General features: G+C 39.0%; 1 protein-coding gene across 1 annotated transcript in view; it reads left to right on the forward strand.

Moving 5' to 3' along the window:
- The first annotated feature begins 3,760 nt into the window (after positions 1 to 3,760).
- MIS18BP1 (MIS18 binding protein 1) overlaps positions 3,761 to 16,860 on the forward strand; it is a 58,219-nt gene continuing 45,119 nt past the window's right edge. Inside the window, exons 1-3 of the mRNA XM_027853796.1 lie at positions 3,761 to 3,815; positions 11,274 to 11,999; positions 16,394 to 16,543. Of these exons, the coding sequence (XP_027709597.1) occupies positions 11,402 to 11,999; positions 16,394 to 16,543 (748 nt within the window). The 5' untranslated portion in view covers positions 3,761 to 3,815; positions 11,274 to 11,401. The remainder of the gene's footprint in view (positions 3,816 to 11,273; positions 12,000 to 16,393; positions 16,544 to 16,860) is intronic.

The following is a 16,860-nucleotide window of genomic DNA, read 5'->3' on the forward strand; positions in this document are numbered from 1 at the left end:
ACTGAATTTTCTATTTCTATTTGATGTAGTTTTAGAAATGCTAACTAGAGTAATAAAGCATAAAAATAAATCAAAAGAACAACTATGGATAATTCTTATTTGAAAATGATATGATTATCCAAAAAATTCATGATTCTGAACAACAAAAAAATTGAGATAATAAATGACTTGAGGAAGGCAATAAATCCACAAAAATCACTTGCATTTGTCCTTATAAATAAATTATATTCTCCTCTGAAACTACCTACTTTCCATTTATTCTATATGTACTCTAAAGGATGTCCCAAAAATCTTAGTGCAGTTTTAATTACTTAAGTTGCACTAAGACTATTGGGACACCCTGCATCTGTTATTTCTCTGTCTCTACCTCTGTTTGTCTGTCTACATGTACTTATAAATATAAAAAATATACATATGTGTATGTATGTATATATGTATACATATATATAATATATACACACATATGTTGTTTCCTTCATTAGGATAGGAGCTTCTTGAAGGGCAAGGACAGACTTCTTTGGCTTTTATTTCTATCTCCATCGCTTGGCACATTTGTCAGGTATATAATAAGCACTTAATAAATACGTGTTTACTTGACTTGAAACACTGACAATAGAATATAGATTGATGTAGCATCTGTCTCACAGAATTGTGAGAATCAAACGAGATAATGCAGGTAAAACCCTATGAAAATGTTAGCTATTATAATTTTGAATGAACATATATGTAATTTATTGCACACATTTTCCCCTGAAATTTAGAATGGTTAAAATACACCTACAGTTAAAAATATATATACAAAACAAGAAATAACCCAACATGTACATTTGACCCAGCATTTATACACACTATCCAAATAATTTGGAGAAAGCAGAAAATTGTCATAAAATATCCAACTCAGAGGGAAATATCCAATATAAAAATTCTGGTCTGTATTCATTTTTTTGTGTTGAGCACACTGGTGTTTGTTGTTTGCAACAACAACAAAAATAAATCTGCTTGGGAAATTAGTATAACATATTCAGTCTTAAAATTAATACATTTATTTCAATAGGGTAGGGAATTTTAAAAAATCAAACAGTATATACAAAAAGAACAAAATTTAAGTCAATGATACTATAATGTTAAGGATATGATCTTGATCACATTTTGCCTCTGAACTCTATTATTATACATTCTTCCTGTTGGACGTCTTCACTTGGATTTCCCATATGCATCTCAAACTCAACATGTCCAAAACAGAATTTATATTCTTCCCCTAAAACCATTCCTTCTTTGAATTTCCTTATTTCTTTTTATTTGTAGAGGGAAAGAATACTTATAACCAAGGGGATCTTCAAAGGCTTCCTGCATAAAGTATCATCTTAAAGTTTAACCATGTTAAGCTAAGGATTTGAGGAGAGAGTGACCTGCAGAAATGAGATTCCAATGGTATCAAGTTAGAAGATGGCATGTCCAGTTTGGGGAAGCAGCTAGGTTGCTCAGTGGATAAAGTGTAGGGCCTGGAATCTGGAAGACTCATCTTCCTGAGTTCAAATATGGCCTCAGACAATAGCTGTGCAGCCCTGGGCAAGTCACTTAACTCTGTTTGCCTTAGTTCCTCATCTGTCAGATGAGAAGGAAATGGCAAACCACTCTAGTATCTTTGCCAAGAAAACCCCAAAATGGCATCACAAGAGTTGGATATGACTGAACAATGAAAAGTTCTTCTGTTGAGGGCACACCATTCTTTCAGTCACCCAGATTCACAAAGCAGTGAATGAGATTCTTCACTCTCATTAACCAGCCCCAACTTGCTATCCACATCCAGTTAGTTACCTGTTATCAATTTTACCTCTTCAACGTATCTCTAATCTTGTTCCCTTTTCCTTCTACAACCAGAATTCCCATCACATCTTGACTGGACTATTGAAATAGGCTCCTAATGGGCTCTTTGCATCCAATTTCTCTTCCCTCTCCAATCCATCCTCCAACAAAGCTGCCAAATTGACGTTTCTAAAACACACACAATGTTGCACATATGTGCATTAAGTATATATGTGCATATATGTATACACTTGTATATGTGTATATATGTGCACATACTGTATATATGTGCACATACTGTATATTTATGTGTACAGCCACTCCCTGGCACAAAAGCTGCAATAGAAAAATAAACTCTATTTGGCTTTTGACTGTCTGGCTGGTCTGTCTTTCCTTCTTACATGTATGTTCACCCTCACGCATTTATATTCTGGACAAATTGACCTACTTGTCATCCTTTCATCTATCCTACATTTCATCTCTTTTCTCTGCTGTCTCTTATGCCTGAAATGTTCTCCCTCCCTGGTTCTACCAGGTAGCATTCCTAATAACCCCTCCCCACTAGCAGTACTCAACTTTCATGCCACCACAACAAGGCCTTTCCTGATTCCTCCATCCTTTTATTTTGTATATACGCATTTGTTAATGTCTGTATCTTCTCCATAGGATATAGGCTCCATGAGAGCTAGGACTATCCCACTTTTGTAGTTGCACCCCAGCACATTGTAAAGTACCTAGGATGTGTCACAGTAGGCACTTACTAAGTCAGTTGATAAAAATGTTCTTCAAAGAAGCCATGCTTAGAAGCTAGTCAACAGATCCAGTCCCTATCCCTACTTTGCAAAGTGACTTTACACATATTATTTCACCAGATCTTCACAACACTGTTGAGGTTATTATTAGTGCTACAACTATTATATCTAACCAAAAAGGAAACTAAGGCCTAGGAGTTAAGGGACTTGCCCCAGGATCACAATTCAAGTGAGTGCCAAAGTTCAAACCCAGTGTTGGAAATTTGACTCCAAGTCCCGTGCTCTATGTCACTTATTATTTTTAAAAGGTCATTACATTAACACCAGGATACCTAGAATTGATTACTGGGAAGAGAGATCTTGATCACCCATTTGGTATTTATTTCTTTCCACACTGCTCCCCAAATGTATGCGGATAGCTAGCTACTTTTTGTACCAGTATTGAAGGTTATAGTCGTGGTAAGAGCAAGAATTCGGAGCCTACTTCACACCAAGCTTCCAGAACTTAGCTAAAACCTTTCCAGCTTCTGCAATAATGTAGTTTTACAGCCAGCAACTGCTGTTACAATTCATGTTCCATTTTTCAGCCAAATCAGTAAGCATTTAAGCGTCCACGACGTGCCGGGCACTTGGGCTGGGAGCTGGGGATATAAGTACAAAGAATGAAAACAGAGGAGCATGGCTTTGTTACAAGGCAAGTTCACGGGGTAATTCTTCGGCTTTTCCTCCACTCAACAAATCACACTGGAAGGCAAGCTTTGTTTGCAGTTTCTACTTAAGAAGGCTTCTTCGAACGAAAAAGAAAAATGTAAGCATGCAGGGCAGCCTACAGGACTTTGGCAAAAAGTCCTGCAGAAACTCTGCCCCCAGGAAGGCTGGCTTAAGCTCTGCACACTCGGACGTAAGCCGAGCCCGGAGACTGCCCGATGGCCTCGAAGACGCCTATCTCGACTTCATTCTGCAGATGAGGAAAGTGGGCCCGAGGAAAATAACTGGCAAGGCTAAGAACGGTAACTTCCGACTCGGAACGCAGCCACCTTTACCTCACCCCGCTCCGCGGCCTCTGCGTGGGTAGTGCGGCCGCTCCCGCCCCGGGGCTTTTATAGCAGCTTGCGCCGTGACGTAAAGCGACGAGACGTCGGGATGCACCAATCGCGCACGGCCTGGCGGTGGCGGGCGCGCGTGTGCCCGCATTTTGAACTAAAAGCCGGTGTGGCTGTAGGTAGCGGGCGAAAGGAGGAGCCCGAGCCGAGCAGGGTGAGTGTGCACGCCCGCGGTGGGGTTCGGACGGTCGTCCTGGCGGGCCGCTCCGTCCCCTCCGCCCCAGGCCCTCCGCGCTATGGCGCTGGGCCGGGCTGGGGCCAATCCTCTGCGGCGCGGAGAGCCGGAGCCAGGCAGGCCAGGGGTGCCCGGAGCCCGTCCCGCCCCCGCCGCCGGGGTCTGGGCGCTCTCGGGCCCCCCGGGAGCAGGGGTGGGGGGCGGGGTCGGGGCCTGTGTGTCTGCGGGGAGCCGGAAGCTCGGCGGCCGCCGGAGCGCGCTTCCCGCCCTACCCGCTTTTCTTCCTCTTTTTCGGTCTCTGTCGGCCTCTGCCCTCCGTCCCCGGCCGCACAGCCGCGTGCTTCGACCTCCTTCCTCCGGCCCCGGCTGCCTCCATGCCTCCCCCTCCTCCGGCCCACGCGCTCAGGTCTCCCCGCTCCCCGCCTTCTGGACACAGTCCTTAGAACCAGCTGCGCGGGGGACCTTCCCCTCACTCCTGGACACCCGCCCGGCTGGTGTCAGCTCCTCCCTCCCAGTAGAATCTATAAGTTCCTGGAGAGCGCGGTGCCCAGGACGTAGTGGACACAACAAACGCTTGTTCATTTATTCGATTATTAATTGCTTCTCCCTTTGTCCTGCCATAGTAAGGTAATGGGAAGAATGCTGGATTTCTAGTCAAAGGACGGAGAGTTCAATCCAGATTCTGCTCCTTACTACCTGTTGGGTGACCTTGGGCAAGTCACTTAACTCTCTGAACCTGAGTTTCCTTATCTGTAAAATGTTGGATTTGGACCCAGCGATTTAAAGGGCTCCCATTTAGGATCAAATTTATGGTTCTATGAAGTCCTGTCCTACTTTCCCTGACCCTTGCTGGGGCAGCCTCATTACTCTCCCTCCGTTCTCATAGCTCTGAGTGAGTCTGTTTTAGGCAGGGCATTTACCTAATTGCTTTTCTTCTCCAGTCAAACAAATATATACAAACAAGCCATATACGAGATAAATAGGTCATAATTAAGGGAGGGCAGACACCAGGAAATAAAGTGTGGGAAAGGCTTCCTGTAGAAAAATGAGTTTTAGTCAGGATTTAAAAGAAGCCAGGAAAATCAGTAGAGAAAGATGAATAAGGAGGGTATTCCAGGCATGTAGGACAGCCAGAGAAAATGCCTGGACCAGGGAGATGAGGTGTCCTGTAGGTGGAGGCCAGTGTTACTGAATTGGAGAGTAGATGTGTAGGAGAATAAGATGTAAGAAGACTGGAAGGGGGAAACGAGTAGGTTATGAAGAGCTTCCAGGCTAAAGACAGGTTTGGTATTTGGTCCTGGTGGCAATAAGGAGCCACTGGAGTTTATTGATTGGGGCAGTTGACATAGTTGGACCTGTACTTGGGAAAATCATTTTAATGACTGAATGGAGAGTGTTTTGAAGTGGGAAGAGACTTGAGGCAGGCAGACCCACCAGCAGGCTATCTAAATAGTCCAGAAATGAGGTGGTGAGCATACCAGACTGGTGGAAGTGAGAAACGAGAGGGTGTATTTGAAAGATGTTGCAGAGGGGAAATGGACAGGCCTTGACAGGAGCTTGAATGGGGGGGGGGGGGGTGAGAGATAGTGAGGAATCCAGGATGACACCTAGGTTGTGAGCCTGAGGGACTGAGAGGATGGTGTTGCCCTCTAATAAAGGAAAGATTGGGTGGGGGAGGTGGGAGAAGAGGGAGACTTTGGGAGAAAGATGCTGAGTTCTGTTTTGGACCTGTTGAGTTTAAGATGTCTATTTGACATCCAGTTTGAGATGTCTGAAAGAGAATTGTAGACAAGATTGGAGGTCAACAGAGAGTAAAGGCAGGATAGTAGATTTTAATCAATCAATAAACATTTATCAAGCTTCTGTTATGTGCCAGGCACTATGCTAAGCCCTGGGAATACAAAAAGAGGCAAAAGACAATCCCTGCCCTCAAGGAGCTCATAATCTAATGGGGGAAACAATATGCAAACACATATGTATAAAGCAAGCTATATACAGGAAACAAAAGAGGGAAAATGCTGGAATTAAGAGGGTTAGGGAAACCTTTCTGTAGAAGGTAGCCTTTTAGTTGGGACTTGGAGCGAGGGCGGTCAGGGAAGAGCATTTCAGGCATAGGGAACAGACAGAGAAAATGCCTAGAGCCTAGAGATGGTAATTAAATCCATGGAAGCTGATTGAGCTCATCCAGTGAAGTAGTATAGAGGGAAAAGAGAAGAGGACCCAGGAAAGAACCCTGTTGAACACTTATAGTTAAGAGGGCAAGATCTGGATTAGGATTCAGCAAAGGAGACTGAAAAGGAGCACTCAATTAGGTAGGAGGTAAACCAGGAGAAAGTGGTGTCCTGAAAACCCGTAGAGAAGAGAGTTTCTAGGAGAGGGTGGTCAAACGCTGCCAAGAGGTCCAAGAGAATGAGGATTGAGAAGAGGTCATTGGTTTTGCAACTGTGAGATCATTGGTAACTTTGAAGATAACAATCTCAGTGACAATGTAAAGTTGGAAGCTGTATTGTAAGGGGTTAAGAGTGAGAAGAGAAGGTGAAGGCACCTATCATAGATGGCCTTTTCAGTGGGATAAAATCATAATTTTTATAAGTGAGCAGGAAAATATCAACTTCGGCCTTTTTAACTTATCATAACTCATTACAAAATATTGTTTTAATCAGCCAAGATCTATCTTCTCATTCTTCCACCCCAAATCCACACCCCCCCCATTACAAACCTAGAAAAACAAAACTGATTACAAACATGTAAAGTCAACCAAAACAAATTTCCACAATGACCCTGCCCTTTAAAAATTGTTTCATTTTGCATTCTGAGTCATTCACCTCTGTATCAGGAAGTGATTTTTCATCATTAGTTCTCTGGAATTGTGGTTGGTTATTACTCTGATAAGAGTTTAGTTATCTATCTCTCTCTCTCGCTATCTCTCTCTCTCTATATATATAAACTTGTTTGTTCCCTGATTTATGACACTCCCTCAGATTCCCATTCTTTGACACCTCAAAAGGAGCTATAAATTATATCCTTAGAGTTTGTTTTAGTTAGGACTGATCCCTCCCTTAATCTTTGCTTCCTCTACCTTTCTCTTCCTTCCCTTCGCCTTTTACTTCTATTTCCCTGTTGATCAAAATGTTTTTCTATGCCCAACTGTGTGTGCGTGTGCGCGCGCGAGCGTCTCTGTGTGTGTTCTTCCTTCTTTTGACCAGTCTGAAGAGAGTGAGGTTCAAGTGTCATCTTCTCCCATTCTTCCTCCTTTTTGTAGACTTGTTCTTGAGCAATCTGATTTTATAAGATCATTTTCCTTAACCTTCCTTTCCCTACTCTTCCCTTCTCTTTCTATTCTTTTCTTAAAATCAAAAAGCCATAACAGAACACTCCCAGGCTTTGTCTAATTAGACTACTTTTATGATCCCTGATAAGATGATAGGGTTCAGAGGGGGCCCACATATCCTCTCCCCATATTTGAATATAAACAGTTTGTCCTTATTTAGGCTTTTATCGTTCATGTTTACCTTTTTGTATTCTCCTCACTCTTGTGTTTGTACTTCAGAGTTTCTCCACAGCTGTGGCTTTTTCATCAGAGATTACGGGAAGGGAATATGTATTGATATAGTGCCTACCTTGGGCCAACCACTGTTCTAAGTGCTTTACAAATATTACCTCATTTGATCCTCACAACAACCCTGCAAATTAGATGTGTTATTATCTCCATTTTACAGTTGAGAAAACTGAGCCAAACAGAGGTTAAGTGGCTTGCCCAGGGTCACATAGCTAGTAAATGTCTGAGGTGAAATTTGAACTCAAGTCTTCCTGACTCCAGGCCCAGTGCTCTATGTACTACACCACCTTATTGCTGGTAATATTTGGAAGTCTCTATTTTATTAAAAATCCATTTTTCCATCTGTACGATTATACTGAGTTTTGCTGGCTAAGTTATTCTTAAGCTATAAGCCCATATCCTTTGCTTTCTAGAATGTCATATTGAAGTTATCCATTCCTTTATGGGAGTGGCTACTAAATTCATGTATGATTCTGACTGGGGCTCCTGGTACTTAAATTCTTTCTGTCTAGCTACTCAAAGCAATTTTTCTTTGACCTGGAAGCTCATATTTTAGTTATAATGTGCCTGAAAGTTTTTCTTTTGAGGTTTTTTAGGAAGTGACTGGTCGATTCTTTGTATTTCTACTTTGAGCTTTGGCTCTAAGAGATATGGGCAGTTTTCTTTTTAGATTTCTTCAGATATGTTTATATCTTTTTATTGGTCATGGCATTTAGATAGTCCAGTAATTCTTAACTTTTTCTTCCTCAGTCTTTTTTCCAAGTAGGTTGTTTTTACTATGACATATATTAAATTTTCTTGTATTGTTTTTTCAGTCTTTTAACTTTGTTTTAATATTTTTTGTTGCCTCATTAGCTTCTCTTTGGTTTGTTCTAATTTTCAGGGAGTTACTGCTTTGGTAAAGTTTTTTACTTCTTGTGACAAGCTGTTACTTATCTTTCCAATTCTTTCTTCCATAGCTTTTATTTCTTTTTTTAGTGCTCTCATTTCATTTATAAAAAATATTTAAACTTAAAATAAAACCTCTTGCTTCATCTCTTCTGGGAATTCTAGTTGAATTTGTGCCCAAGCTGTATTTTTCTCTGTGGCATTGCTTGTAGATGTTTTAGAGTCATTCTTGTCTCTTAGGTTTGGGTCTTCAGTGTCCCTGCCACAATAATAGCTCATTATGGTGGGTTCTTTTTTTGTTTGTCCATTCTTCCAGCCTGCTTCTTGACATGTTTTCAGAGGTAGGTTCCGCTGTTCTTGTTGAAGGGAGATCTGGGCTAGTCCTGCTTTCTTGGTATTGTGTTTCATTCCAACATCTCAGGGACGGGTTAAGGACCTGAAAGCTTTCAGTGATCCCAAAGTGATCTGATCCAGGGCAAAGTCTGATTGTTTGCCCCCTGATCTGAGCTCTGCAGTGCTGGTGGATTTTACTCCTCTCAGCCAGCTGGCAAGCTGTGTTAGTTGGAAGAGACAGAATTGTAGGCTCCCTTTGGTTCTGGGATTCCTTCCTTAGTTATTCTCGTGGAGGCTGGGCTAGATGTTTTAAGTGAGATGCTGCTCTGAGTCTGGGGTCTGCACCACCCCTCTGCTGCTAGCTTCTTAACTTCTTTCTTTCTCTATGCATGGCCCAGGGCCTCCTTAGGCAGGAACACTAACCCCCCTTCTCAGTCTGTTCTGGATCTGTGACCTGGAACAGGTTATCGGGCAGTAAAGCTACCAGTTGGCAGCTGTCCCCACCTCTGTGGTCCAGAATGGGTCTGAGGGGTACCCATATAACTCATATTTACTGGCACTTTAAGGCTTTATGTCCAAATTGCATAGCAAATATAGGACCAGTGGGCCAGATAGTGAGCCAGAGTTAGTGTCTTTTGACAAAATAAGATCATAGATTTGTAGCTGGAAGGGACCTTGGGGGCCATCTAGTCCAACTGCAACCTTTTAGAAATGAGAAAGCTGAGACTCAGAGCAGTTAAATGACCAAGCCATTAAATGACCGTGGTCAAACATCTAGTGTTAGAGGAAGAATATGTCCTGCCTCCAAGTCTAGTACCTTTATCCATGATTATACCATGCTTTTCACTTCATCATTTCTTTCATTCAGATACTTACTCAATATTAACTTATTTAGTACATTCATTAGAATATAGTCTAGATTTTTTGGAACTTAAAATCTGGCTGGCTTAAATCTTAGCGTTGCCAATAATTGGAGTTTTTTAGTATAGTAATGATCGGTGATTTCCTTGGGTTGAGTATTTTCTTTAATGGTGTAAGATTGTAACCTTAGTATATGGTATTAGTGAGTTGTGGTGGTTAAAACAATATTATCACCTACTCACAAACCTTCTGGTGATGTGTACCCAATAAGTATATGCAAGTTTTCCTCATGGAAGGTAGCCAGTTCCTCAAGAAGCCAAGATCATTTATCAAGGAATTGATGAGGATTTTAATGAAAAGGGAAGTATATTTCAGTGTATACCTAAATAGGGTTGTGGCCTCTATTAATTTCTTATTATAGTTAAATTAAATATACAGAAATTTACAATAACTTATTGCTTCCTATAAAGTAAAAAGTAATTTTCTTCTATGTTAACTGAATCTTAGCATTTAGGGATTTTTGTCAGGTCTTCAGGCATTTTCTGGCCCGTACTGATTAGCTTCCATGCTTGTCTACAGCAGGGCTAGCTAAAGATAAAAGCTGAAGTTAAAGTGATAGAAACAGATCCCTGCAGGCTATATATGGACTTAGAAGACCACAAATGAACACTTACTATGTTCTATTTTTATTTATTATGTTAAACATTTCCCAATAACATTTTAATCTGGTTCAGTTTTGCTGGCTACAGATATTCTCAGGCTATGAGTTTGATACCTCTGCCTTAAAGCATTATATAAATACTAGCTATCATTATTATTGTTAACTAGTCCAACCCCTTCAAAGAAACTAGAGCCTTGGAAGTTGTGACAACTAATCCCTGGCCCTACCGTGCTCTAGGACAGGTGTCAAGTTTGAGGCCTGATGGCCACACACTGCTGGAAATGTAATTGGGAAATGTTTTAACAAAATAAATAAAAAATACAGTACAGCTTAAATAATGTTAATTTGTGGTTTTCAAAATCAGTATGTGGGCTGCAGGGGTCTATTTCTATTTAAGTTTGATAGCACTGCTGTATACTGTCAAAGATACCTGCCTGAGGTGAAAGACATGAACCCATCCTTTGAGGAGGAACATACATACCAGAAAGAAATACATGAAAGAAATAGAGAACACTTATAAGGCATTGTATCAGCAAGCATATTATTCTTCCTATAAGGTCTGTAATAGAGCATATGTATTAAAATTAACTTGTTTTGATATTTTGTATACATCCTTTGATAACTAGTGATCTCCTGGATTGACACAAAATTAAGATTGTGAATTACTGTTCTAAATAATTTACTGGTTTTTTTTTTCAGTTTTCTTATAGATGTCATTGTATAGCTATAAATCTTAACCTGAAGGTAGCTAAAAGGAAGAGTTTATATCTGTGAAACTTTTCATTATGATGCCTATTATAAGGTTACATGCAAATTGATATTTAATAAATATTCTGATAAGATACCACGTAGTAGAGTAGTTCCTCAGATCCTTGAAATTTAATCAATTTTAACAGAAATAAGTATAGCACTTCATGGAACTGATGAGTGGATAAAGTGATAATGTTTACTTTTTTGAATATCTTGATCTCCTAATATTAAAAATTGGATTTTCCCCCCAAAACAAAATCATATGAATACAGATGTTCAAATAAGTTTGGCATGAATTACATTAGACTTGATGAATCAACACATCCTTTTAATCAGTGAAAAATATTCTTAATGTCATGAATAACAGTTTAAAATTTTCTTTTAGATAAAACCATGAAGAAAATTGAAGTTTTCTTGAATTCTACTTTCCCCGTTTTCCCTTGAAGTTTTACTGTGAACAATTAGTTTTAAATAAATTTTCTGTTAAAGGACTTTTTTGGTAATCTTATCAAGATGATTACATCATGTCCACAAAGTCCAGAAACACCAAAGTTTTCATTGAATTCTCTTAGAAGAGGAAATGCACCGATTAATGCAGTTCTTTCAAAAAATATACCTTCAGAAACTCTTACACCATTAAAAGATTTAGTGAAATATAAAAACAACAATTTAAATGACAACAATACAAATGACCTTAAAGAGCACTTGAGCTCAGAAACAGAACAATGTAAGAATGAAATCAGTTCACTTCGGTCAACAATAATAGCTGGTAATCTTGGCTCTGACAATTTTTCGGATGGCTCTGATGAAAAAGCTAATGAACACAGAGAAGCAACATTTTTTCCAAATGAGGAAGTTTTCAAAGGAAACAAAACTTTTGACATTGTAACCTATGACTCTCCTGCAAAAATATTTCAAAGAATGAAAGCAAGGTCACTAGAAGCTACTCAAAAGCAGTCACTTAAAGACAGTATATCGTTGGAGTTACAGAGAAGTCAAAGAGATGTGATCTTGAGCCCTCTTTCACTGGAGAAAAGTAAACTGGATAAGACTTTTATTTCTGGCTTTCCTGATTTTCACAAAGTGTCATCAGATGATCATTCATTTTCAGGTTAGTCTTATTACTTAGGTTAGTGCTAATTATTTTAAAAGTGAGAAATTAGGTAATTGCAAAACCAGTTAAAGGATAAAATTGTATATGTATTGATACATTTTTGTGGCAAGGATGCATTCTAATCTAGAAATAAATACCCAGATCTTCACTATTGTGTATGATTTTGGGTAGAGAGTAGAAGGTTCAAAGGAAATTCTTCAGTTGGTGAGTAAGCATTTATTAAGCACCTACCATGTATATGTCAGGCACTGTGCTAAGTGCTGGGGATACAAAAAGAGGCAAAAGAAAATCCTTGCTCTCCAAGAGTTCATAGCCTAATGGAAGAAACAACCAATGAACAAATATGTATAAACAAGCTGTATACAAGAGAAGTAGGAAGTAATTAACAGAGATAAAACACTAGAAGTAAGAGGGGTTAAAGAAGACTTCTTGTAGAATGTGAGATTTTATATGGGCTTTGAAGGAAGTCAGGGAAACCAGCAGGCAGAGATGAGGAAAGGAGAGCAATCCAGGCATGGAGGACAGCCAAAGAAAATGCCCAGAGTGGGGAAGATGCCTGTTTCAAGGAACAACAAGAAGGTCAGTGTCTCTGGATTCAAGAATACATGTTGTGTTTAAGGTATAAGAAGACTAGAAAAGATAGGGAGTAGGTTATGAAGAGCTTTGAATACCAGAGAATTTTGTATTTGATGGTGAAGGCAATAGAGAGCCATGGGAGTTATTGGGGTGGGGGTGGGGGGTTGAGATAGACAAGTCTTCCCAAAAGAGGTTAAAAGTTGAGAGACCAAGTAGTGCTTTAGAATGGACTACTTCTTCCTTACTCTCCATCCTTCCACTCAGGTAGCCTGAGAAGAGACGCAAATGAACATCTCTGTTGGGCATTGGTCCTATAGAGAGAGAAGTGTTTGCATTGTGGCAGAACTGATTGTTAGTTGCTGACCTTTCCTGTCATTCCCTGCCCATTTCCAGTTGAGTGGAACTGAAAGCAGACAAACAAATTTGTCTTTACAACAAATATCATTGCAAAATTTTTTTGATATTATTATTATTAAGTCCCAGTCATTGGTTTCACTAATAACAGTATATTCAGTATAACACAATTTTAGTAGAGTAAGTATTCTTGAGTTTGTTACGTTGATTTTCAATATCTGTGGTACTAAGTTATCTTTTGTGTGTCAAGAATAAGGCCTAAAGTTTTTGATAAAGAAATATATAGAGACCTGAGTCAAATTTATAGAAATGAGAGCCATTCCTCAATTTATAAATGGTCAAAGGATATGAACAGTCAGTTTTCAAACAAAGTAATCAAAGCCATCTATAGTCATATGAAAAAATTCTTTTTAAACACTTGATTAGAGATGCAAATTGAAAAAACTGAGCTACCACCTCACACCTATCAGATTGACTAATATGACAGAAAAGGAAAATGACAAATGTTGGAGGGAATGTGGGAAAATTAAAACACTAATGCCCTGTTGGTGAAGTTGTATATGGATTCAACCATTCTGGAAAGCAATTTGGAACTATGCCCAAAGGGCTATAAAGCCATGCATGCCCTTTGACCAAACAATACCACTACTAAGTCTGTATCCCAAAGAGATAAAAAAATGAAAAGGACTCACATGTACAAAAATATTTATAGCAGCTCTTTTTGTGGTGGCAAAAAATTGGAAATTGAGACGATGCCATCAATTGGGGAATGGCTGAACAAGCTATGGTATGTGAATGTAGTATATTATTGTATAATAAGACATGATGAGCAAGCAGATTTCAGAAAAACCTGGAAAAACTTGTATGAACTGATGCAAAGTGAAATGAGCAGAACCAGGAGAACATTGTACAGCAGTATTTTATAATGATCTGTGAAAAATCTGGAAGACTTATGATGAAAGGTGCTGTCCATCTCCAGAAAAAGAACTAGTGGAGCCTGAATGTGGATCAAAGACACTTTTTATTTACCTTATTTTTCTTGTTGTTTGTTTTTTAATCTGTCTTTTCACAGCTTGACTTAGATGGAAATGTGTTTTGCATGACTACACATGGATAACCTATGTCAAATTGCTCACCTTCTCAATGAGGAGCAGAGGAGAAGGAGGGAGAGAATTTAGAACTCAAAATTTGAAAAAAGAATGTTGGGGCAGCTAGGTGGTGTAGTGGATAGAACACTGGCCCTGAAGTCAGGAGGACCTGAGTTCAAATGTAGCATCAGACCAAACACTTGACACTTACTAGCTGTGTGACCCTGGGCAAGTCACTTAACCCCAATTGCCTTTTAAAAAAAAATGCTAAAATTGTTCTTATGTGTAAGTGGGAAAAAATTATTTAAAAAAAAAAAAGAATAAGGCCTAAACCATGGTTAAATTTTTCAATATCTTGGAACCCATCTGTATTGGTTTTCCTAATTGAGAGGTTTGAATCATAGTGTGGTTTATAACATGCTATGGTTAATGACCAGTTTATTTCAGAGAATCCCAGAAGCCTATTGTCTTGTACAGTATTTTAAAAATTATTAAATTATTCAATATCTAAAGCTCCTTCAATACCTAGGAGAATAAGATCCTCGGAAGCAGAGTAAGGAATAATCTGTGGATTTTTGAAAACTCAGCATAATTTTTTCTTGGGAACGTTGTGCTGATGTGGAAGTTTGATATCTTACCTGTTATTTAAGAGTAGTATTTGATAGCAAGAGCTTTATCTTTCAAAGTTTGTAAAGTGATGAAAAACTTGAATGAAGAGTAGGGTGCTTATTAGGGAAAAAAGCACTTGGGGATTAAGATGGAAGTCAGTATTGAGGGAAGATAGAGTACAGTTTAGGTTGAACAATCAGATTTAAAGAATCATGGATAATGGCTTAATGGGAGGCTTGAAGAATGGTCTTGAACATAGGGTCTCTAATCTGTTATTGCTTCTGCTGTTGATTTTTATAATTTATAATTGGATGAGGCATAAATGCTTTACTTGTTGAATTTGTAGATGACTCAAAACTAAAAAGGATAATATGTTGAATGGCAGAATTCAGAAGTTTCTAATAGGCTAGAACACGCCCGCAGAACCTATGCCACACTAAAGGATTTTGTGCAGTCCGAGAAAAATGAAGAGGAAAACGTCTGCGGGTTGTGCAGGCCTGGGCTAGAACAAAGTGCTAAATCTAACATAAGAAGACTTGATAAAATAGAAATGTAAATTCATATACCCGGGGTTTAAAGAGTCAGTGCCACAAGTACAAGATAGAGGAAGAGGTAGGCAAGTTCAGATGGAAAAAATGTGGGAGTATTAATAGACTGCAAGCTCAATATGAATCTATCTGCAGTGTAGCCCAGTAGCCAAAAATGCCAATGCAATCTTACTTGCCCATAAGAGAATAATGTCAGTGCAGCTAGGTGGCGCAGTGGATAGAGCACTGGCCCTGTAGTCAGGAGGACCTGAGTTCAAATCTGGCCTTAGATCAGATACTTGACATTTACTAACTGTGTGACCCTGGGCAAGTCACTTAACCCCAATTGCCTAAAAAAAAGAAAAGAAAAGAAAAAAGAGAAGCATAATGTCAAGAAAGACAGATGTGAGAGTGTTTCTGCTCTGGTTAGACTAGGTCTGGTGGTTTAGGTTTATTTCTACCTGACAGTTTAGGAAGTTCACTGATAAATTGAAGTGTAGCCAAAGGAAGGTGGGTGGCATGATTAGTGACCTGAAGTACCTCCTGTAGCAGAAACTGAGGAGGTTTATCTTAGAAAAGTGGAGACTTGGTGGGGCAGGCTGCTCCAAGCCTTTAAAAGACTGTTCTAGAGAAAGGAGATTAGCCTTATTTTGTTTCAACCCAGAAAACAGAATTAAGTGCAGTGGGTAAAAGTTACATAGAGGAAGATTTGGGCTTGATGTAAGGAGAAACTTCAAGATAATTAGAGCTATCTAAAAGTAGAACTTGCTGTCATAGGAAGTAGTAGTGGATTTCTTTTACTAAAGGTCATCAGGCAAAAGCTGGATAGCCATTTGTCAGATCTTTTGTACAGAAGCTGTTTCTTAGGTACACGTTGAATTAGGTGGATCTTGAAATCTCTCTCCACCCATGAAACTCTTTGGAAAAGTCTTGTCACTGTATTTACTTGATTTTGCTTTTTGATGTCAGATAGTTGGTGATGAAAGTAGGAATAGAACTCATCTCCAGAATCCCAGACTGGTGTTCTATTGTACTAAATTACCAATTTTATATATGTAGATTAAAAAAAAATTCCATCTTCAGGTTGTGAGGAGTGTAATTAAATGGCATTGGGATGGAGGACATAAGTGGGGTGTTATACATGTTAGAAATACTCAAGTAAATATCCTATATTGCTGTAATGAAGTCTATTTAGTCATTAAATGTTTGTTTTCTTTACCTTCACTGATTTCTGCAGGTGAACCTTCTGTTTCTTCAGGAAGAAAAACCTCTTCCCTACCTAGTGAGGCTCCCCTGATAAATTTCCAGAATAAATTTTTCCTTCCAGTAAAACAAAAGATCCCATATCAGCAAGAAAACCAATCTTTTCATCAGAATTTAACTTATGGTAAGTTCTTTGTTCTTACACAGTTTCATTGATGAATAGTGTTAGTTCAGTATCTGTGTGAATTAAAACTTCAACTAACATGCAGAAAATCATTATTTCCCTTTCTTTCTTCTTCTTTCTCTTTATAAAAGCAAGTTTTTATGCCTTAACCATTAAAAAAAAACAACTAATTATGTAAAAAAGTTGGAATCCTAAGACTCGAGTGGGAAGGCTTAGAGGAAAGTTTTGGGTAGAAGAAGAACCTGGCTCTTTTTGAATGCTTGTATTTAAAACTTTAAGCATTTTTGTTTATACTTTATAGCCTTATAATTCCTTAT

This window comes from Vombatus ursinus, unplaced genomic scaffold (genome assembly GCF_900497805.2).
Source record: "Vombatus ursinus unplaced genomic scaffold, bare-nosed wombat genome assembly UNPS02010219.1, whole genome shotgun sequence".
NCBI lineage: Eukaryota > Metazoa > Chordata > Mammalia > Diprotodontia > Vombatidae > Vombatus > Vombatus ursinus.